This window comes from Rhopalosiphum padi, chromosome 2 (assembly GCF_020882245.1).
Source record: "Rhopalosiphum padi isolate XX-2018 chromosome 2, ASM2088224v1, whole genome shotgun sequence".
Lineage (NCBI taxonomy): Eukaryota > Metazoa > Arthropoda > Insecta > Hemiptera > Aphididae > Rhopalosiphum > Rhopalosiphum padi.
In genome coordinates, this window is record NC_083598.1 from 80,220,150 (window position 1) to 80,245,719 (window position 25,570).

The following is a 25,570-nucleotide window of genomic DNA, read 5'->3' on the forward strand; positions in this document are numbered from 1 at the left end:
CCAATATTAAATGAGTTAGATTTAACGAGTTGAAAAAATGTAAATTTTAAAACATGACAATTTTTAAATTATTTTACAGTCGTTATGTACGGCTATACGTATTTATCCTAAGTACCTAACTCATAATATTTTATGATCTTAAAAATTTGAACAAATTATATTACACATATTATGATGTTTAATGGTAAATTATTTTTCTCTTATAGAATATTCAGAAATTATTTTTGCAGCTACAATTACAAAGTTCATTAAGTTGGTTATCGATTTTTTTTCCACGATATTTTATCTAATCAATAGTTACTCGATATAATCACGAAAATATATACGACTGGAAGTTTCACGCAGGGAATACCACCTGTATAGATAAATTTAGGAATAATATTTGATATCATACTGTTACAACGATTAAATTCCAAATCACCCATCGGCCGTGTACTGTATCGTCTGTATCCACTCAACACTTCTCAGTTGTGTTTCTGCCTTCTGGCTCTTTCTTCTTCTTTGCTTTTCTCTTCAAATTTACCATTTGAACAAAACTAAAGAACATTGCTCAAGCACTTTTTTTCAATTTTTATTTTATTTAATAATAAAAAAAAATCTTTCTGCGATTTTACGCGTGTTAAGTCATAGGCTTTAGCCCTAAGGCTTTTTCTACCAGTAAAACACATTTTATTTTCCCGACTTTTATACAACATATCAACAGGTCAGTAAATTATTTTACATTATTAAAAAAAAAAATAATAATAATAATAGTAAAGAAAAAATAATACAGGGTATTAATAGTATTATATATATTATTGTTCATTTGATTTAAGAAAATTATTTTTTGTGTATTAATATTTTATGCAAGACATATAACATGTTTGCAATGTCATAAAAGTTGAATTTATAGTAGATCTAATTTTAATTCAGGACCTGTTTTGATTATAATTACTAAAATAATTAATTTTAATTTAATATATATTGGGTTTTTTTAAGCATAGTTTTTAGTCTAAATTGTTTATAATTTCATTAATAAAGAATTGCTGCCAATAGGTAAAAACGAAAAACAGATTATATATTTTGACTAAATTAAAAAAAAAACTTATATGGAATTTTGGTCTTAACTACCTATAACAATAATTAATAATTATAAACCATTTAAAGAAAGTATAAATAATTTATTAAAATCAATTACATTAATTAGTTAATCTTATAGATTGTTGTATTTACCTAGAAAAATAAAATTATGTTACATAATACTTTTAGGCTGTATATTTGTTTTATTTTTAGTTGATGTTAACAAAAAAATATAAATTAATTTTCATTTTAAGCAAGTTATGAGTGTTTTTAAATTGCTATATAAACCAACATATTATTAAAGACAGATAAGTGAAATACTCATTACTAGGACAATTTACTCTGATATTAAAGCTAAATACACAAAATTGGTTCTGCTAAAAACAAATTTTCTGGTATTTTTGAATTGTGTCTTTATAACTAAAAGTCATGTAAATGTAATACAGTAAAACTTGTCTATAATGGACTGTTACTAGACTTGTCCGTTATAGGCAAGTTTCACTATATTTAAACTCAGTATTTGGGACCTTATTATTTTGTCAAGCGAGGTATCTATTATAACATGTTCCACTGTATGTTTATACCTAAAATACCTATAAATTGTACAAATTGAAGAAAATATTAATTTTGAATAAATTAAAATTTTATTCTTATATCTATGTCCTAAAATACTAACTTATCCCAGTAATTAATTATTGATTATTAATTGACTATTTATACAAACATGTTTTTATTTATATTATTGAGATTAATTCTCATATAAAATACATTAATGACACTGTTGTGTAAAAAAATAAAAATGACAAATTTAGTATTTTTCAGTTATCGTTACTACCTACACAATTTCCTGGTAAACTAAATTCTTTTACTATTATAATCACTGTGTTATATTATTTTTAAACAATTTTGTAATCTAGATAAAATATAAACAGATTTGTTCATTACAACATTAGCGTAAAAAATTGAAGTGATGTATGACTACCAACAAACCATTTAAAATCTAGGGATTTTTCATGAAAAAATATAATTATTACTATTATTTATCATAAAGACAAGTATATCTATGAGTTATGAATTCAGATTATACTTAAGAAAATATTTTGGAAATTTAATATAAAATATAATATTAATAGATATATTATTTTTTGTAGATTGTAAAATAATGATACAATACAACAATTAACTGAAAGTAATTTTGACAGTCGTGATAACCATTAAGTAGTACCTACATAATTAAAAAAAATGAAACATTTTTTCTTAAATAATGTTCAAATCTTTAAATATGGACAATTTGCCTAACTTAACCTGTATACATGTCATGTATATACAAACTGATTCACAAAGTATGATCATCCTTATTATTTTTTTTTTTTATTAATGAATTTACTCATGTCTGATTTTTTAAATTCTTAATTAAATTTTGGTCCATATTTTTAAATAGGTACTTAGATTTTTTCATACCATTTAAGGAGTTGTTTGCAAAAAATCAAACTTTTATTTTCAAATAAGAATCACCCTTTTTATTGCAAATTACTTTTTTGAAAATGTTTAATGTTTATGTATCTATAGTTTTTTGATTGTATATCTCTGGGGTGGCCAACTTTATTAGACTTGCGATCGACCTTTAAGTTTTTCTATGTTGTTGCGATCGACCAAAAAAAAAAAAAGGTTGACAATAATCAAAAAATATATTATATTGTGTAATATTGTGTATATTGTATTGTTACACTTCTTTTATTCGGTATCAGTGTATAATCTCGTTTTTCATAGTTATTTATTGCCTTTTTCTAAATGTAATTTTTATATTCGTGGGGATATACAAAGATACACAAATTTACAAAAAAAAGTATATTTTATTTGTTTTCTGAAAAAAATGCGAAAGGGTGTCGCGATCGACTGGTTGGCCACCACTGGTATATTTCTTCTCTTTGTGTTCTAAAGATAATAGGATGTCATACCCCCGCATGCGTTGTCTTTGTCTTACAAACATGGCAAATTTTCGTTCAGTAGGATCAATTTTGTGTGATTAGCTTTAATATTAGAGTGAAATGACTTATTAACAAACTTAAAGGTGAGAACTTTACCTGTGTTCTCTTATTGGCTTTGTACGATATTTTAATTTTTAAGTTAATTATGAGTAATTTTTAAGTATAAATGTCTTACATACTCGCAGTTAATTTAAAAATCATGTTCTCAGTTTCACATCTTTAAGTTTAATAATAGGTCATTTCACTTTAATATTAAAGCTAATCACACAAAATTGATCCTATTGAACAAAAATTTGCCATGTTATACGTTTGTAAGACGAAGACAATGATCGTTAAGTTTGTGATGTTAGGTATGAAGTCTATAGTGAATTGAAATTTATAGTAATTAGGTACTAATTAATAATTTATAAAATATCCGTGTAAAAATAAGGATTAAATTAAATATTAAATATATTTAATATTTTTGCAAAACTTTAAGATCTATTATCTTTATTATAATATACATTTTAATTACTACTTGTTACAATTTTGATTAAGATACATAAATATTTTTATTAAAATCATCTGATTATTAAATTAAAATTAGAAAGGTTGGTTCCCATGTAACTTAGATACACTTGTAATTTTTTTAAATTATAAGATTAAAAACTAATTATAATAATAAAAAAAATAGAACAAATTTATTCCAACAATAAAAAAATTATTTTTTTATTTTATTTGTTTATATAAAAAAACAGTTGTAAATTTAAGTCTTAAAATTAAATGGTATAAATATTTTTTTCTCACAATTTACAAATAATACCATGATATGCTAAAGAAAGTAAATATTCCCTGGCCCTTAATATTACTATTATTAAGGGGCCGCTACACCAGCATTTGTTTTCTTTGTCTATCTCCCACATAATATAGGAAGAAAGATACTCCGTATTTTCACGATTATGACTCTTTTGTTCAGTTTAGGGCAAAAGCACTTATTATATATTTTATAAAAAAGAGTATTTCCTATGTATTGACCGGATAGATTTCTAATATTAACATTTTTTATAAATAAGTATGTTTTAATTTAAAATAATTTCGATTATTTTTAACCATTAATAATTTATTCAAAATTGTAAATATTAAAAATCTATCAGGTTAATGCACAGGAAATACTCTTTATAAAATATATTATAAGTGCTTTTGCCCTAAACTGAACAAAAGAATCATAATCATGAAAATACGGGGTATCTTTCTTCCTATGTTATGTGGGAGATAGACAAAGAAAACAAATGCTGGTGTAGCCCTTAAAAGGAAATTAAATGCTATTCACATTTTCATGCTTTTTTTCCTAATTAACCGACAGGCTCTATGAACAATATTACTTTCCTACCACTATTGATTATTAAATGATAGAATCGGGTTATAATATTGTTTACGCTTAAAACAACATATGTTCAGTACTGATGTGTAAAACTTTAAAAACTCAGACCTTATTAATCACTAATAAGGTTATCTAATATACCTACTATATTATACATAATGCAATGTGTTATTTTATTGTTATTAAGTAGGTACCTACTTCATTAGTATGTTTATGTTATATTTTACCTTTTTACTGTAAATGCTTATTACATTACCGAATCTCATAACTCAAAAGTTTAATAATATGTACATATAATTTAGCATTTAAAAAAAATAAGATGAGTTACTTTTATAAAAGATTTTAACTTGCATTGAAATTATTTTTAATTATTCAATAAAATTAAATTTAAATAATTTTTACAAAATATTTTTGTTACAGAACATCATGACATTCCCTACTGCTGTGAAAAAATCTGGACCTCTTACAATCTCCAAAACTGGATCAGGATCAAAAACTTTAGCACCAGGATCTCCTAAATCACCTGGTTCTCCTCAGATATTACCTGGATCTTCTAAAGCACCGTTGGCTAGTAAAGCTCCTGAAAAGATCAATGCTGGGTCTTCTGTGAAAAAACCATCTGTTCCTTTGAAAAGTTCAACTATTAAGAATGTTACTAAACCTGTTGTTAATGCTAAATTAGAAGCTGAAAAAACTTTACCTTCTGCTGCCAAAGGAGTGATAAAATCAGTGACTAAACCTCCTCCACTTAATATCAAAGTAACAGATGCTAAAGGATTGCCATCACCTAAAACTCCAACAAAATCATCAATAAAATCTCAAGTGTTGACTAAATCTCCTTTGACAACTAAGCCTGCATTAGTTTCTAAATCAACTTCAGTTTCAACTGGAATTGTTAGATCACCATCGATTACTAAATCATCTCAAGTATCTGTTACATCACCAATGACTAAATCTTCTCAAGTGACCACTGGAGTTAAGTCTTCAACTACATCTCCTCTCCCAGGTAAATCAACTTTAACACCAAAATCAGTTGCTGTGTCTTCTCCAGTAACAAAATCTCCTCCGGTAGTATCTAAAACTTCATTAACAAATTCTACAGTTCCAAAATCACCAACAGGGATCACTAATCCTTCAACGCTTACTCTTAAGTCTGTAGCATCTACAAAAAATAAAGAGAACTTAACATCATTAAAATCAAAAGATCAAGCTACTGTTGCAAAACCTACCACTCCAGTTAAAAAAGCAGCTATACTACCTGTGAAGGGTTCTGTAGGTGTTAAAAGTCCAACTATACCAACAAACAAACCACCAGTAATATCAAAAAGCTTATCTACAGCTTCTAGTCTAAAATCAAGTTCTTTGAAGACACCTACTTCTCCATTAAAATTATTAACCAAAGAACCACCTAGCACTGCGAAGATATCTGCTTTAAAGTCAACTAACAAATCCAGTGTGGTTTCTAAATCTAATCCAACATCTTCAAAAGCAATTGTTAATAAAGAATCTAGTTCTTTATCATTAATATCTGTAAAGTCCTCTTCGACAATTAAGTCAACTACTTCAGCAGTATCCAAAACTTCAACTTTGAAAGCTAATGTTACTCCATTGTCATCATCATCTGTTACTAAGAATTTGGTTCCTAAGTCACCAGTAGCAAAAACTAAGCCATTAACAGCTGTAAAAATTCCATCGTCACCTACAGTAAAAACTCCGGTATCATCAATTGTAAAAACTCCATCGTCGCCAATTGTTAAAACATCATTGTCGATAGCTGCAAAAATTAAAACTCCATCGCCATCAGTGAAAGCTAGAACTTCTTCCCTATCCTTGGTGAAACCACCTTTGTCTCCTGCAGTAAAAAAAATGGTACCAACCAAATTGATATTAAGCCCTGGACCATCTAAAAGCAAGTCTCTTTCATCTTCTAGACTCAATTCAGTTTCCACTGAAAGTTTGGCTTCAAGGACATCTTTGAAATCTCCCATGACTCCTAGATCCACCAAAGTGGTTACAAAAAGTCCTTCAAAAATAATTAAGAAAACTGAGGAACCAAAAGCCAAAGGTATTCGTGGTGGACAACCAATTAAGAAGACCATAGAAATTCCAGGAATAACTGAATTACCTTCTAATCTAGTTTCAAACCAACAAGAAACTCTTCAGTTTGATTTTGTATTAGAAAATGTTGAAAGTGTTTTGAAAGAAGAAAATGATTCTACAATCCCTCAAACACCAGATCAGGATACAACATTAGACCTTGAGAAATTAGAAACTGACAAAATTGTTGAAAATATTAATGATGACCAAGAAATACCTAACGATTTTGTCAATGAAGAAAGTGCACTTTCAAATATAACAAATGCTCAAAATGTTAGTTTATCACCAGAGATTAATGAACATAATTTAGAAACTATTGAAGAAGACTCAATAGAACCTTCAATACCATCGCTTAATGAACAGAAACAAGAAGACATTTGTATTTTATCAGACTTTGAAGTTGTGAAAAAGGATGAATGTGTACCGAGTTTAAATAGTATTTCTCAATCTGTTAATAATTGTAGTATTGCTTTTGATGATAATTATTTCAATACCAAAAATGAAAATGTTTTTATAAAACAGTTGGACGAAACACAATCGTGCATTATAGACATAGATGATCACTTTGAACCTATGAATGACAAATTAGTTTTAGGAGACGTGCCATTTGAAACCGATTCTAGTCAAGAAGATATTTCTGATAATGAACAAACTGTTCTAAAAGAAGTAGTCGAAATTGAAAACTGTGATGCAGAGCGAAATGACTGTGTTGATGATGTATTTATATTCACAGACGATTTATTAATTAATAATTATGATAGTGTTGATAGTACTGAAAGTTTCATTCATCAATTTATGCCAAAGTCAATCAAACGCTCTGAAGGTTCATCATCGATTAGTACAGATGATGGAAGTCTTCTAAGTCGTAAATCTTATTCAGAAGCTGTTTCAGGATCACCTAAAGATGGAGAATATTATTTTGATTATGATTTTGAAATTGTTGATGATTGTTTGGACTATGATGACGAGGGACGATCAGTATTTGTTGAAGTGACAGAAAAAGAATTTCCAGAACTAAAACCAAAAGATTTATCTGGTAAAAGAAGAAGAAACAAAAAACAAAAGAAAAGGAATTATAGTAACAGAACAGAATCTCAATCTGGTAAATATTAATTTTGTAATATAATTGTTTATTTATTTTATATTAATAATTCATGATTTTTAATTTTTGTTGCTTTATTATTTACTTTTTAGATTCAAACACTGAAATTAATTACAACCCAGAAGATTTTGATGGAAATGAATTTTGTCGTTATATCAAAATGATGAAAGATTGTTCGTTTTATCCAAACGGATTATTTTCATCAGATTCAGTCAAATTATCTACTTCATCATCCCTATCATGGTTAGATATATCTATCCGTACAACTGATGATGACTTAGCGCCTTCTACAGAAAACTTAAGTACCTATGAAGTTTTCCAAGCAAGTAATTTGAATAAAGAATTCTTAACGTCAATAATTGGTTCCAATGAATCAACTCCCACAAATGAAACTACCTGGTTTTGGAAATCTATTGAGGGTAAACATCAACCCCACAATAAAGCCAATATAACGCTTAGTCTTCAACCAAGACCTAAACATTTAACTACACCTCGTTTCATGATTCTTTTGGCACTCATCAGTGAGGCTAAAGGTTATGAAATTAAACCATCATTGTCTGAAAACTTTGTCACAAAAGATTGTATGTCCAGATTTGATGAAAAAATTGGACGGCTGATGGTTCAAGGATTTTGGCTTATAGGCCGTTTAATAAAAGAAAGTTTGTCCGAGGACGAAGAAGTGAATTGTGAAAATCCATTTGAGTTTGTAGATGGTGACATTGGTTTATGGTGGGCAGGAATTAATATGTTGGATTGGCAAGAACACTTAAAAGAATGCGGTACTCAAAATAAAGACTTGCCAAACTGCTACCAGTTTGTTGTTGAAAACATGGGTATGAGTGGTATGACTAGACGCAATACAGCTGAAGCCCAATTAGTCATGAATGCTATACCCGATGATTTTATGAGCGAACTTGACATGGAAAATTTCATTCACACTGTGCGTAATGTCAAGTATTATAGTGGCAATTGTTTTGTGGACAGTCAAGAGAATTTAGAAGTACAAAATGAAGTCTTTGAAGAGGATGATGAAGATCTTATAGAATGGGAAAAAAACTCTGTTGAAAAAATTTAAATAGGTACTTGGTATTTTTATCTATTGTTAAGATTTAAAATATTTATATAAATTCAGTATTAAATTTAAAATATTTAGCAAGATAAATAACAATATAAATATAATGACTAGAAATATTAAATTTTTATGTTTTAACATAAATTCAATAATTTAACATATATTATGTATTTTCTAAATTTAAGTTTCTAAAATGGAACTATAGACTAAGTTTAATTTAATAATTATTGTGTTATATTAATATAGATAATTAATAAGGATTAATAGTATAGTAATATTTGCATGTTAAACATTTACCTAACAGATAAAAAGTTGTAATATTTTGACTTCATATTGAAACACCAAAATATTAAATTGTAATAACTCAATCTGTGTATAAAATAAACTATTTATTATGTTTAAAATATTTTGTTGAAATTTGTTAATCAATCAAAAGCATAATAATATATTTATAAGAGAAAAAAACAACGAACAGTTAACAAACAATTGCATTACTATCAGAATAAAAAAAAAATATATATAATATTTAAATGCATTTAAAATATTTTATAAGTATTAAATAAAATAATACATAGGTAACAGTGTAATAAGTAATTAAATAACATTCTGTAGGATATAAAATATCTTCAGTGATTACAATGATAGTTTTCATGTAGTATTTTCTGTAAAAAAATAGGAAACATTGATTTTTGTATAACCTAATAACTTATAATTGGTATTATACTTAAGCACAAACAAAGATTTCAATATTAATTCATTATTGATTACAAAATTAAGTATCACAAAACAATTATTACAGTCTGATTTGTAGAAATAATATTAAACAACAATTTAACTTTGATATGATTACCTTTAACAAATGTTCTCCATTTGTTAATTTTTACTCTGCCACAACACTAGTTAGTAAATGGTAAAATAAAATAAAAATTTTAAATAAGATTAATGTTAACAATATGCATACTTGTATTATTTAAGTACCAATACAAATTAAGTACAAATTAATAAAAAAAAAAATAACCTATACAATTCAAATTTTGATAAAAACTAAAAATATGTACAAAAAGGAATATTTTTTCACTTATCTAAAGTATATTATTAACCTATTAAAAACCACCTTTGCTTATCCAACACCATGTTATTTGAATATTGCTTTACTTTAAGAAACAATACTATTATATTGCCAAAATTATTAGGTGAAACTACAATTTAAAAAATCTTGTATTGTGTGAACCGTTTGGTTCACATTTTAACATGATATAATTTAAAATAAATGCTTTAAAATTTTAGTTAGAAAAATATTGATCTAAAAATATAAATAAAATATTAGTATCATGTGTATAGCTATAAGACTATATTATTTTATAATGTAAAATGTGATGAATATTAAAAATATTTACTTTAATTTAAATAGTGGTATACAAATAGATAAAAATGTTTCACAACTAATTCCACTGTTATAAAATAAAAATATATATTTTTGTTAACTAAAATACAAATATGAAGCATGTCGAAGATTAAAATTAAAAATTAAAATACATTTCTTCTATTAAGCGAGTATAAGTACGAGTGGGTAGCTTTTTATCATTGTGATACATATTTGTTAATATTTACTAATTAATACTGAAGTTTTTAAGTTTAAGTAAAATAATATTAAACATTTACAATCTGGTTTTGTCTGAAGGTTAATTTTTAATGAATTATTTTTAAAAGCAAAATTTTAAAATCTAAAATTAAAAAAAAAATTCATATTATGTTTTTAAGAGATATTTTAATCAAATTTATTACTAATTATAGTTGTATCTTTTAAAATATTAATTTTGTTAAATACAATTATAAAACATATATATGTGATGTTTTAAAATAAATATTGTAAATAAATCACTAAAGTTAATAAGCTTTACATTAAACAAGTGGGGATATACAATTTACAAATATTTGAAATATATACAGCAAACATAACATTTGTATAACATACTATACTCAATTGAGTAATCATAAAATACTTTGACCCTCATTTTCAATTTAAAATTCTAAAAGGTTGAATATTAATCAAATTGTTTATTATTGATAATTATATAAAACTTAGAACCACATAGTATTACAGTATAAACGTGCAAAGTACAAAATTAAAATTTTTTAAATCAAATAATTTAGTTATTATTATAGTCGTCAATATATATTATATATTGAATAAAAGTTTATAATAAAATCTAATCAGTAAAAAAAAACTATGAATTATCAGCATCAATAACATTTTGAAGATCTTGAAATTGGTTTGTATCTTGTGTCTGGACATTTGTTGACATTTCAGCTTTGTATAAAATATCATGACATAATGGACATCGATCCTAAGCCACCAAATAATTTAAAATTACATAAAAACAAGATAAATGTATGTACAAATTGTTATTTATAAAACAATTGCTATATGAATTAAATTTGTAATTGATAGACTAGATCTTTGTATTAGGGAGTCTAGTAAGTTATGTGAGTCAAAAAATTCAAGTACTAGGCAAATAACTAGGCGATTCTTTTATGAAACAACTCATTATTAACATTATTTAATAATTGTTTTCACATAATTTCCAGTTGAAATAAAACAACATTTTTTATCATTATAATTTTTTACTTTTTTGAATGGCAATATACATTTTTAATTTTATACTCTATAGTAGAATATATATATATAAGTATATAAAGTTTAGATAAGTGTAGATCAACATTTTACAGGATATTCCCATACTACTCCACTCCGTTTAACTAGACTTTAAATACTTATAAGTAATAACACTAATAACTCATAAATTATTTGTCCAATTTTTGATTTTAATGTATTGGAATACTCAAAAAATTTCTATTTTATTTTGATTGGAAATTATGTAAAATAAATATTTTCAAAAACGTTCATACATTTTGAAATAATGAGTATTCTTTAATAAAATAATAGCCTTATGCCCTTATATATATATATTTAACTTTGCCATACAGTTTCTGTACTTAAAACTAAGTACTAATATTGTGTGGCATCATTTTATTTTTTAAACCACATAAGGTTTTTTTTTACAGTCAGCATTTGTCAAATTTAAGTAATAATCTAAGATCAATTTATTTTATAGAATTAGTTTCTATAAAAAAATTTTAATAATTTACCTGCACATAGAGCCATTTACGCAAACATACACCATGGAAATAATGATTGCATTTAGTAATTTTGGCTGATCCCATATTTTGATAACATATGGCACAAACATCATCTAATTCAGACAATTGAACACTAGTCGCTTCTGGTAATGATTCAATTTTTTTTACAGCTGTACGGCGTTTAATGAATACTCTCCATCCATCCCTAGCATCACACCATATGTTGAAATATGCATGTATACACATCATAGATGCACGTACTGCACCACCAGATACAAAAACCATAATATAAACACCATTTAGAAAAAGAAAGATGCCAAAACAGAATTCCACCTAAAATAAAAATATGACCATAATATTAAGAAATAAATGTAAAATAAAAGTATTTTTCAAATTACCGTATTGCCAAATGATTTGATATAATACACATAATCATCTAATTTCTCCCAAAATGTAGTACGATAAGCATCAATTAAAAATAATGAATAGACAGCTAATGATACCAATACTTTTATAATAATTTCAATATTGAAAGAAGAAACTGCTAGTAGCCAAGTGCTAACTGAATGGTGAGACCACAAGTATGTTAACATAGTGATTGGAAACACTATAAGAAATCCACAAACTAAAAGAGCTCTTAAATGTCTAAAAAATTAAAATAAATTAATTTTAAATCATTTATAAAAACAATTAATATAGTACCTATTAAGTGATGGATTATGAGAAGCACTCAAAGACATTAATAATGGATTAACAACATTATGGATATAATGCAGTAAGGCAGCGCAAAGTAAACAAACATTACGATAGAGTCTTATAAAGCGCTTTTCTGGATCTAAGCCAGTTAGTCCAGTTTGCAAAGCTAGTATATAAAATAATACTGCAGAAATTGTTCCAATGCTTTTATCATCTACGTCCTCAGTTAACAGCACCTAAAAAAAAAAAAAATTATTAAGAACATCTAAAAATATAAATCCATATCCAGTATCTTACCCATTGGAAAAATACTCCGATATAATGACAAAAGTATGATACAAAGCTTGTCATTCCTAAAACTGCTGTAAATGTGTCGCATCCTTTAATTAACAAATATTTCACGGCTCCAAATAAAGTTTCATTTTGTATTTCCATATCAGTTAATAGGTATAAAATTTGTTCCAGTACTCGTATGGCCCAAAATATTCGTAGAACACTAGGGATTTTGAGACGAAGCCATTCCACTTCAACCATGGCAGATATTCCATAATTACTAGAACATTATACTTAATGTCATAATATATTAAATAGTAGATATACATATTATATATCAAATATTAAAATAATACCTATTAGTTGATTATTGAAATAATAATAATCATAATACCAAAAATTAATAATACTAATAATAATGCACAAAATGGCTTTACTTGATGGTCTCTCTTGCATGACTATATCCATCACGAATTAAATTTGTTATTGTAAATATATTTAGCCATAATGTTTTCAGCATAATAAACAATGGCAACAATGTTGATAACACTGTTACTGTATTCAAAATTCCATGTGTACCAGGTATTAATGAGATAAAAGTAGGAATCACAAAGCTAAAGCTGAAAACCTGAAATATTAAATACATTATTATTAATTCAAGATAAAATGCAATTAAATTGTATTAGGTATTTACTTTGCTGATTGAATGATTTGTAGTAAAGACTTGTAAAAAGTCAAATACTAATGATAGACAACACTGTAGAATTATATTGCGGATTAACAGATACAAGAAATTTATGATTTGTAATTGTGTAAAAAGATGTAAAATTCCGTCTACATCCCATGTTATGACTTCATGTATTGTGTCAGTTTGAAAGTTTTCATATTTGCCTGATAGAACTTTAAGTGTTTGTATGTTTGACCAGTAAGAAAGAAGTACAATACAAACAGAAACTACATGAAAGTACACTAGATATAAGTATCTGGCAGGTAGAACAAATAAACATGACGAGGAACAAAATACTAGAAAAAAAAAAAGGAAAATTGAATTAACTGATATATTTTTATTTAATAATTTATTTAACTTACTTAAACAAGATACTATTATTTTGATGAAGGATAAAAATATGGCCTTGTAATATTGTGTGGACTCTCCGATCTCAGCTTGATTGAGAGTGCTATTTACAAAAGCATTATTTACTGGAAATATTATGTCAGCCAAATCTGGAAATCCAAAACTACTTTTGAAGAGTTCGTCCATAATGAATATGGGTGGAACCCTCAACAAATCACAGAGACTCATGTTAGCTATAGTTTTAAATGTTGAATGTGTAACTATAGGTAATACAACCTGAAAATAATTACAAGCATTATGTCCATAATATTGGTAAACAAAGTCATATAAAATGAGACATAATTATAAGTAAATACATACTTGGAGGACACCGAGGACAGATCAACAACCACAGGTATAGTCAACAACGAGACGAAATTATTTGACAAAAACATGTGAATAATTTATAATATCATGTTGATGATAAATTTTGATTTATCAAGATGACTTTTTTTCTTGTTGACAAATACATGTTATTTAATAAAAAAAACATACTATTAAGTAAAAAAAAAAAAGAAGAGAGGACAATCAGAACGTTAAGTATTATCGGTTGATGGGTATCGGTTTTAAAGTACGGAACGCGATTTTCTCGGTAATACACGCTGCGGAAGTCAAACGTATTCAAAGTAACACATCGATACGAAAGAGATTGTGTAACTTGTGATTACTGATTTGCGATGATATCTGGACATATTTGTTATCTAACGTTTTCACCACAGATCACACCAGCGACGGGATAGCGCGAGTAAGCAGCTGATTATAATGATAATAATAAATAATAATGCACCTTGTGAATATTAATGAGGACGGCGTATTATCACTAAACAAGAATGATAACATAAACGTATATTTATAACTCGGCTATATATAGATAGGTACTACGAACTATATAGTCTGTTCGCCGAGAGATCAAGACTGCGTCGCAGACGAAAAGTCGAAAACCCATCGTTCTCCCCCACTACACGTCTACAACAGTCCTACTTATCACCTGTTGCTCTATAGTGGGGCTGGCCGGCTGGGGCAAGTTATACAGTGTCATATTATTTTTATTGTGATTTGTAGTGATTTCGATTTGCGATCCATAATATAATGACTTTATGATGTATTCGATCACATTCGGCCAGAGGCGTATTCACAATTTTGGCGCCTTTTTTCCCTCTATAAAAAACTTAAACCCTAAAAGTAAAATTTAACTTTTAGCACGACGCCCTTTTAAGATACTTACAATTTGACGCCCTGGGACACTCCCCCCTCCCCAAATACGCCTTTGCATTCAGCGTTGCACAATGATTTTTTTATTCACTAATCAGTATTCACTATTCTTTACGTTCAAAGGTTCAAACGGAGGTCAAAAATATTTTGCTTTTTTTAAAAATTCTCTATAATAATAATGTTATCATGAGAAAAAATATTTTTGAATCTATTGACTTTGATGAGTATATCAAAAATTAGCTTAAAATTAAGGAAAAAAGTTTTTTAATACCTATATAACTTAATGTAATAATGTAATATAAGATAGATGAAAACTAATAAATTAAAGGAAATGTTGTTTTATTTTTATTTTGGTTGTAATAAAAAAAATATCGATTTTTATAATAAACAACTTTTTAGTTTGAATTCTTGAAAGGCTTAAAAATATGTGTACATAGTACATACTGTTATTTATTTCTACGGTTTATATTTTGTATTATTTTTTTAAATAAAATATAATAATTTGTTGTTTTTATGTTAAATTTTATTAATTTATCAAAATGCTTTAAACTTAATATTTATTTTAATATATTAGGCATTTTTCAAAATAATCAATTGTTTTTTACAGTCTACACATACAAGTCAATTTACACGTTATCTTAACAGCATTAGAGCCTTTAAAGTATATTTTTTGTAGCTTAAGTCGTTTTTATTAGATTCTATAACAAATAAACATAATATAAATTATATTTTATACGATTGATTTAATTATATTGTATGTAATCGATTATATAGGTATCTATACATAAATGCTAAATATAAGTACTAAATACCTGCATGTGCCCAACGCCATAATTTTGGCCAAAAAGTTATAATGTGACAAAGTATCTTTACTGTATTCATTTAATCAGTATATTATACCAGTTTTTTTAATAATTGGTTTTACGGGGTGAGGGGAGGAGTATGAGGCGGCAAAATATGTATGCCCCCGGTGGTATTAAACCTTAACACGGCACTGCCAGGGCCACAAACAAATATAATCCGTGCCTGCTTCCGGGTTATCGCGACTATTCAAATATTTCTAATACCTATAACACAATATTATAATTATCCGGGTTATCTGGAGTCTGGACGCTAGACTTAGCTTAGAAAACCTCCGTATACAGGGATCTATTTATTTAACAGCTCGCAATCATCTAGAATTCGGCCCGCCCTGCTATTGAATAGGATACACTTTAAATTTTAGAACGTCGACATCTTTTTTATACATTTTAATGTTTTAGATAGTTTTTTTGTCATAGTAAATAATTTGATAATATAACATTTTTATTTTTGTTCAGCCCGCGAACTCTTTTTGATTCGTGAATGTGACCCGAGAGTCCAAAAAGATTGCCGGCCACTGATCTAGTATCTAGATTACCTACTATTTCACTGAATTTGTTTGCAAGCGACAAAACTTGGCAAACGATCCATTTTCTAGAATTTTAATGGATTAAAACGTAGCCACGTAGGTACTTTCCTCTGCAAAAAAAATTATTAACTGAATTTTTTTTAAGTTTTAAAATGTTTTTTTTAAGTTTATATATAATACATAATATTTTTTGTATAATATTTTTACTACCTAATAAATGTAATAACTAAATGTAATTATATGTCAACAATATATACGTAATACGTTATACCAATTTACCTATACTTTTTTATATAATAAATTGCGGTAGTCGAGATAACCCGGATATGCACCTAAGGTAGTTGAGTTAACACGGAAGTATCAAAAACTGAATTTAAAATATATGTTAAGTTTAAGTTACTCGATCTAAGAATATTTCGAACATTCCTCTGCTATGGAATCGTAAATACAGAATATTTTGATTCATGCGTAATCTGGCCCTTTCCCTCAGCTTTGCAGAGTTGTAAAAATCAGGCGGACCCGATATTCATATACCTATCTATTTCCAGATATCATTGCATTGTTTCGTACTTTTAGCTTTCATACCTCACTAAAATATTTAATCTAACGAGTAACGACCCAAAAAGTGCTGATATAAAATGGATTGTTTTTTCTTGAACCGATGATTGAAATGTCTGAAATTATTACAGTAGGTAGGTACTACCTAGATATTTATTTTTTAAATTTATCAAATCTAGTTTTCACACTTTAAACAATTCCATTCTGATTTCTGATAACGAAAAAATACAATAATTTCACATAAAAAACACAATTATTTTAACAATCAAATGTTTAGAATTACAAAACAATTAGTTTTATTTTTCAATTTTCAAAATGTATATATAACAATTTTTTTTAATATACAAAATAAATAAGTATTGATTATTAATTATTTATATTAACATAAAATTAACTATTTAATTATACATTTCAGTAACAACAGTATATAATATTAACACCTAGTAAGTTATAAACTTATAAACAATAAAACTATCTGAATTACTAACAAAATACAAAATGATAAATGTTATAAAAAACATTAAATTAATTACATACTAATAACATTTAGTTTGCTACTACATATTTAATTATTTTAGTATATATTTATTGCATTTAATTTGTGCCCTGTATAACAATAAGCTCAAAGATTATTTTGATTTTATTTTAAAATCGATTAAATAGGAAATGTATCATTAACATTATCATCAAGTCTTATACAAAATAATATGATGTATATTTTCAAATTATGATATTAATAAAAATAGCTTAATAATTTCGGTTCATTATTTAGAAAGGTAAGTTAAATGTTAATAATACAATAAATTACAAATAAATTACTATAATAAATTCTGATTGATAGTATTTACTGAGTCATCAGGAAATGAAAAATAACTAAGAATATAAATCACATATAATTATGTTATAACTTAAAACTTATTATGTGGTGGTACATAAATGTGCGTAATGTAAGTTTATATTTTCTAATTATTTTATAAATAGCATCTTGGAATTTTATAATAATATTAGATATTTCAAAATAATACTAACTTAAATAATTCAATTCAGACTAAAAAATTATTACAATAGTAAAAGGATAAATGATATAGTAAATAAAAATAAATTTAAAAATAATTTTTTTATAGCAATATCATCAATGATAATATAATTAATTTGATGTAGTAAGCTAGTAGCCACTTGCAAGTCTTACCATAGATAAATTTTTATAATATCCACTAATTGTGTTAAAAATTAGTTAAAATTTAGCCATTAAATTCTTAAATAATATTTGATTTATTAAAACTAATGCTATAAATAGCACCACACAAAAATAATACACAAAGAAACATCTAAAATGTAATTACAAAATACTTATTATCTTTGGTTGAGAGGAGTATTGCTGATGGAACTAAGTAATATAAAATTGTATGTATTGTCTTTTTAATATAATTTTAATAATACACAAGAAATTGTTTCTTATCTATAAAGATGAAATTGAAGTTTTAAATTCAAATTGGAACTAAATAGATGTAAAAATAGTCTTATTGCTATATAGTAGGTATGAGTGACATTTCAATCAAATCAAATTATAGAAGTTCCTTTTGTTGAAACTCAAACAAAACATTAACCTTAAACTATGTTATATATAATGTTAAGTTGAGCAGTCTAAACAATAAACAGAAAAATTAAAGAATAATAAAAAAAGAATATTAGTTATAAATGACAAAATTTAAAGAAACATAATCAATGAATTTTACTGTGCTCATCTTACACACTGAACTTATTTAGAATATACAATTAGTTAGTAATACACCTACTTAATTTTATATAATTTAACCATTTATAAAATAAATTTTATTTATTATTATGGAAGGAATGTACATAAATAATCTTATTGTAATTAAAACGTAAAAGATAAATGGAATATATTTATGGAATATAGCACAATTCTTTATAAAAAAATTTGTGGTTAGTAGATAAATATTATTGAAAAGAATCTTTAAATATATTCTATTGGTAATATTTTAAATTCTATATATTAATAAACACAACCTCTTAAAAAATAATAAAAATAAAAATAAAATATACAAAATATATTATGCTACAAAATAGTCATCACTCTTTAATAATTTTTCATACAATATTAATTAATACATCATTCACAATATTTATAATTAAATATTTCTAATACAATATTGCTCATGACATTTTAATTAACATAATATTGAGTTAAATTATGTATGGCATTATTTGTTATTATGTTTGATTTTTAATTTGCATGTTTTTTTTTTACCTAATTCATAAAGCTGTTACAGCAGAGCTTTTTTTTGATGAGTTATTAATTTTAACTAATCTTTTATCTGAGTCCGATCTAAAATAAAAGAAAAAAGTACATTTTAAATAACATATTAAAAGTAGATTTTGCACAATATATCAATAAATTAGACCTATTAAAATATTGTTTAAATTAAAACTTTTTATTAAAAATGCATGATATATGATTAATTTGTAGCAATTACATTACTGACAGATAAATAATTTTTAAAGTATTAGAATTTGGAATGTTTTTGATATAAATAAGTATTTTTTTAAATTTATAAACACTAAATATTAAATTTCAACTTTTAAATTCATTAAAATGTATATAATAATTTAGAAGTCTATAATTTGTATATTATGACACTCACACTTATTCAATACAATTTCCTGCATGGTTACTTATAAGATTATAAAATAACTAATAGTATATAGTGATTATTGGTTTTATTATTTTACCTTTTTGATTTGTCACTCGATTTTTCTAATCTTTCTAGCCGCTCATTTATTAATGATAATTGAGAACTATCATTCTGTAAAAAGAATTGTAATTAGTTCAATTTGTTTATAGCAAAAAAAAATTTTGTAGAAATTTCTTACAGTAATTTCATTTTTATTAGCATTAAATGAATTTAATCTTGACTCTAATGTTTGTTCCATTAATTTATGTGCTGCTCTTATTTCTTGAACGATATCTAAAAAAAAAAAATCTATAATATTTATATATTATCCCACTGAAACTAAAATAAACCTGTGTTGTCTACATATGCCTACAAAATTGAATGAAGTAATAGAATTCAGTAAGGGGTGAAAAGTGTTTTTAGATGTCTAAAATGCATTATGAATTTATGATAGACATTTTAGAAGTGGGAAATATGGTATTAATGGTAGATCAGTAAATTTTAGGTACCAATAGTAGCTGTGATAAAGTAAAATATAACATAAACCTGCAATGAATCACTGTTGGGGTAAGAGAAAAATTGTGTGTATTAAAGTTTATAACTAATGTTCTTCACATCACAGATAAACTTAGAAACTCATTACAAACAAAGTCTAAATGGATAGAGTTGTATTCACAAGTATACATTATTTTCACAAACTTTAGTCAATAGTTTTGATTTATGTTTTTATCAAGGCATCAAGCAAGTGAAAACTGGGAAAATTAGCAATATTCAAAACTAAATTTAGAGCTGTTGCATATATACACATACTCAATATTTGAGAAAATTACTTGTAATAGATCCTGGGTCTGCACAACCACATCTGTCATTATTTTTACTTGATATATCCAATTTCAAATTTCTTAGTTCAATTTTCACTAATTCTAATTCATTAGCTAATCTCTGATTATCCTTTTTTAATTCAGCCACTTCATTAGCATAGTAGGTATCATAAGATCCTTGATCTGATTCACTACTAAGTAGTTCAAATTTATCATCTTGATTATTTAAACCGGGATCACTATGCGTACGTTTAATTTCAGATTCGTTGTCTGCAATATTAATAGGAGGTAAACTAGTAAATTGATCTCTGGATGACATATGTTGACTGGGTTCTAAATATTCTCTGCCAATACCAACTGACATGTATGGTTGATATATAGGATATAAGGTATGAAAGCGGGGGTCAACGGGTATATTAACTGGAACAGGATAACCACAAACAGCAGAATCAGACATGGTAGGATACAATCGTTGATTGGATTGATTCCACTGAAATGGAGAGAATTCAGATATTTGTTCATTACAACTTGGTGACCGATTATCAACCTTTGGATTTCTTGATTTTGATGGTTTAGGTTTTCTTGTAGTATTGTAATGGTTTCTATTATTAGCGGAAACTCTTTCAAGATTATGATCAGAAAAATTAGGTCTGAAATAAAAATAAAAACACAAAAATAATGTTATATAATATATACATTCATAAAATTAAATTTAAGTTAGTTTTATTGTAATATAATTATTACCTGTTAGAGTTGTACATTTTATAAAATATTAAAATCTAAGTTTGAAACAAATATCCAAAAATCTAAATAATAAATTCTAATTTATAATGAATCATTTTATTTTTATTATATATTTAATTAACTGATAGCACATGATAATAATAATTATGATAACACAGTTGATGGCCATGACGATTTACGAACAAAATATGTGGATAAATATATATATAAACATAAATATTAACTATGTAGCATTGTAACATAGTCCATAAGTCATTAGCCAATATTTATAAAGAACCTTCATAATATTAAACATAAAGTATAAGAATTATAAAGAACTTATAAAAATTGAGTATAAATAATTGGTGTATTATATATTATAATATATTAATATGCAATTATTTATGAACTAAAAAAATGCATTTATTTTTACTTTCTGGTGGATGAATAATTATTGGTGTAATAGGTCATTGAATTGATATTTTAATATTTAATAACATTTTAGTAAATTAAATAAATATTGATTTGATATGAGAAATAAAAGAATAATATATGATACTTGATAAATGATCACTATTTATAACACATTTAGAATTTATTAAATTCTCAATTTTTATTCAAACAAACAAGGTAGATACATATTTAGACATATTTCATAAGTTATAGACTATAGTTGATTATAAAGTGTACCTATTCTGTAAGAACCAGGGGGAAAACTTAAGGAATGATATACCTATATATTAAAAATATGTTTTTTTGTATCTATAGCAACATATCTTGCTCATGCCACAATCATTTTATATAAAACATTTTTTGTTTTTTTGTTTTAAAATATCTTCATTAACCTAATAACAAAAATCATAAGAATAGATTAATTAAGGATTTTTTGATAAATTGATTTATAAATGATAAAGCAAACAATATATTTCTAAGAAGTTGAATTAAGTATAAAAAAAAAACTTTGTAATCTTATTACATGTATAATAAATAATTTTATTATTTATTAAAGAATACATTAAATTAATATGTATTAAATATTTTTTTTTGAGCAACTATTATAATACTTAATACTGAATATAACTTTATATTGACTAAAAAAAAAAAAAACAATATTTCTGAAAAGTTTAAATAAACTTAAAATAAAGAAAAATATATTTATAATTTTTTTGGTAACAAAAACATTATGGCTAAACATGTTTGATGAGATCAAAAACCAATATAATTATAAAATTAAAAAACAATAATGACATTTTACAAATCTACAATTTCCTACAGTGTTTAAATTATTTTGATTTATAATATTACTATAGTATTATATATTATAATTATATTATTATAGTTCAGAAATTACCATAATTTAAACATCTTAGAATACACTGTATTGAAACATACAATACAATATACTGAATTATAACAAGCGAAAGTTAAGTCAACTTTTTAAGCTAATAACAGAATATTTATGTATTTTTTACAAATAATATAATAACAATTTTTAAAACAATAATAATAATAGTAAAGAGAATCAAATCAACAATGACATAATAAAATAATAATTAAAAAATTTATATTTTATAACTTATTACTAACTTATATGAACACAATTATAATAAGGCTTATTTTTATAGATGCTAAATTTTTACTAGATCAGGGACGGATTTATACCATTGCAGCCCCTAGTTAACTTTTTTTGTATTGTTTCAATTATATACCAACAAAAATAAACATGGTTTGACTTATAATTGTTTAGGTTTATACTTTTATATTTTATGAATCATCGTAATTTTGAAATGGGATATTATACAATAGGTATTTAGAGATTAATCAAGTTTTAGATAAACCTGCTATTAAACAAAATAATTGATATAAGAAATATATAAAATATAATTTTAATACAAATTTGCCGTCCCTCAAAAAAATTATATCCTAGGTTGATTATTTTGAGACATTAATCTGTAACCTTACTAGTTTTTTCTTAACAAATAATAATAATTAGTTATGTCAATTTTGTATTTATACATATTTATTTACTAATATTTAATTTGAACACAATTACTGTGTCACAATTTAATTGTTATGGGATATAGTAAATATATACAAGGGACCTTAATACACTCACTATTTTTTATTGAGATACTGAAGTATCTGTTTAGGTGTACTGTCTCATCACAAAATAGTAATGAAGTTCAGTGCATACTAAATGTGTTAAGTTAAAAGAAGCTAAATATATTTAACTTTGTCAAACAAATAATAAATATAGTAGGTAATTTCATTATGTGTTCCTTTATTTAAATTTGTCCTATATAATATGATAGATTTTATATTAAGCAAGTTTATACCTAACTCAGATTCAATTTTTTTTTTTTAAGGTTTTAGTGATAAATTTGTGATATTTGGTATTTAGTTATAAAATATAAATTTGTACTATCTGAGCAATATTAACATTATAATAAAATTCACAGCTATAAAATTTATTCTCACGAATAAACTCAACCTAAAAATCATTTTACTTTAAATATAATATTTACTTGCCTTTTTTAACATTTTTAGTATTTTTTATACCATACTCTGAACATAAGCACCAAGGAGTTAAAGTCTTATTACATTTTAATTCTATATCCAACACTAGTGTAGGTACACCATCTATGAGCAACTCATGTTTTTTTTTTACAAAATAATTAACATTATGTAATCCAGTGTGTCTGTCACGTTTTCTTGTTACTTCGCGTTGGTTATAGCATTTTGTCATATCACGTTTTCTAACAGTTCGATCATGATTGTGTCTGAAAAATAGGAATTAAACTTTAATTTTACGTTTTCTTGTTTAAAATATGTGTAATTATACAAATTTATTTTCTTACCTGAATGTATTTGATATGCCTGTTGTTAAATTTCCTGGTCTATGGATACCTATCTTGGCTTCTTTAAGACGTAAATAGAATTCATCATCTTCAAGACCCCAACCCCAATAATTATTGCTTAAGCCATCAATTTGTATAAAGTCTTCTCTAATAAAATAAAATAAATAGATAGAAATTAAAAAACAAATTTTTAAAAATAAAATATAAATTACATACTTGGTAATAAGTAGAATACCACCCACAAATGAAGCATAATGGTATCGTGGATGCAAATAAGGTGCAGCAATGTGGTTAACATGACCAGTTGGAGGATAATGATAATCAAGTGCGGGATTAAGAGGTAATAAATCAACATCATGCATAGCTATATAATCAATCATGCTATATGAGGACATTATTTCTTTAAACCCAGCATTAATCAATGAACCTCTGTTAAAACGATATTGATCAACCTGAATGTTGAATAAAAAAGAATATTTTTAAACTTATTACAATCATACTTAAATATGACAGTTTAATTACTTGGTTGATAACAAATATTTCATGGAGTACATCTTGTTTTTTTAGGAACGAATTAATATGTGGTACAAATTCTAAGAGCTCGTCAAACCTTTCTTTAAATGGTATTATAATGCCAAGTTTATTTCCCTTGAACACGGAAGAAGCCTGTTCTTTTGATCGTATATTACCGCCATTCTCAAGTTCTCCTAAAAAAAAAAAATAAATAAAAATTCAAGTATCTATAAAAACTAAAAATAAATGATAAATACTTAATATTTCATTCACATTTATCAGATAACAACAGAATAAGTAATACTGAATATAGGTACTTACGCACATACAACAGTGACAATAATAGAGTGATTACCAAAGTGAGTATGACTCCAATTAATAAAATTTTTGCTTTAAACATCATTTTCATCAAATTTGTGTTGATTTTCTAAAGATTATATTACAATGATCATAATTCAGTTAGAAGTAAGAACATTGCAATTGATGCACCACTAACAAGAAAATCTTTAAATGCTTGAAAAATATTTTACTTATTTAATTACAATTACTTTTATTTATATACCATTTATTTAAATTAGTCCAATTTCAATTCTGCTGAAAGTACATTTAATTCGATCGAAATGTTCGGAAATTAATCCTTCGATCATTGTAAATAATGTACATTAAAAATGTTTCCTATTTTTAACGTATTTAGGTAACCAATTTATTTATTTTATTTAGATCGAGTTAATCCAAGGCAAAAACCATTTAAACATCGGCACCAGTAAATTTTAATTATTATCAATGCAAAACATCTACCGAAATTCTGAAGTACCGACTATCGGACTATATTATATCAGAGAATTATTATCTTACGTTTCTATTGTGTTATCAAAAAAAATCTTTATTATCACTTCA

The 25,570-nt window shown here is 25.4% G+C and overlaps 4 protein-coding genes across 5 annotated transcripts; 1 reads left to right on the forward strand and 3 right to left on the reverse strand.

Annotated features, from left to right (window-relative positions):
• The first annotated feature begins 420 nt into the window (after window positions 1–420).
• On the forward strand, window positions 421–8,839 carry LOC132919196 (uncharacterized). The gene is made up of 3 exons (XM_060980579.1): window positions 421–703; window positions 4,828–7,606; window positions 7,699–8,839. The coding sequence occupies exons 2-3, from the start codon at window positions 4,834–4,836 to the stop codon at window positions 8,679–8,681; spliced, it is 3,756 nt and encodes a 1,251-aa protein (XP_060836562.1). The 5' UTR covers window positions 421–703; window positions 4,828–4,833; the 3' UTR covers window positions 8,682–8,839.
• Window positions 8,840–10,716: 1,877 nt separating this feature from the next.
• Window positions 10,717–14,774, reverse strand: LOC132919197 (protein TRC8 homolog). Its single transcript, XM_060980580.1, has 9 exons — window positions 14,224–14,774; window positions 13,878–14,139; window positions 13,483–13,811; window positions 13,226–13,416; window positions 12,813–13,068; window positions 12,522–12,751; window positions 12,218–12,464; window positions 11,829–12,152; window positions 10,717–11,026 (listed from the first exon to the last, which is right to left on the reverse strand). The coding sequence occupies exons 2-9, from the start codon at window positions 14,089–14,091 to the stop codon at window positions 10,907–10,909; spliced, it is 1,911 nt and encodes a 636-aa protein (XP_060836563.1). The 5' UTR covers window positions 14,092–14,139; window positions 14,224–14,774; the 3' UTR covers window positions 10,717–10,906.
• Window positions 14,775–18,981: 4,207 nt separating this feature from the next.
• Window positions 18,982–21,433, reverse strand: LOC132922730 (uncharacterized). The gene is made up of 5 exons (XM_060986393.1): window positions 21,324–21,433; window positions 20,589–21,229; window positions 19,958–20,052; window positions 19,817–19,890; window positions 18,982–19,412 (listed from the first exon to the last, which is right to left on the reverse strand). The coding sequence occupies exons 1-5, from the start codon at window positions 21,338–21,340 to the stop codon at window positions 19,340–19,342; spliced, it is 900 nt and encodes a 299-aa protein (XP_060842376.1). The 5' UTR covers window positions 21,341–21,433; the 3' UTR covers window positions 18,982–19,339.
• Window positions 21,434–22,575: 1,142 nt separating this feature from the next.
• Window positions 22,576–25,455, reverse strand: LOC132922154 (beta-1,4-galactosyltransferase 7). Of its 2 annotated transcripts, none has more exons than XM_060985508.1 (6): window positions 25,236–25,455; window positions 24,995–25,100; window positions 24,683–24,867; window positions 24,377–24,612; window positions 24,161–24,307; window positions 22,576–24,082 (listed from the first exon to the last, which is right to left on the reverse strand). In XM_060985508.1, the coding sequence occupies exons 1-6, from the start codon at window positions 25,236–25,238 to the stop codon at window positions 23,824–23,826; spliced, it is 936 nt and encodes a 311-aa protein (XP_060841491.1). In that variant the 5' UTR covers window positions 25,239–25,455; the 3' UTR covers window positions 22,576–23,823. The 2 variants fall into 2 exon arrangements, with proteins under 2 accessions (XP_060841491.1, XP_060841492.1); XM_060985509.1 differs by having other exon boundaries at window positions 22,577–24,082; window positions 24,995–25,164; window positions 25,236–25,454.
• Window positions 25,456–25,570: the final 115 nt, after the last annotated feature.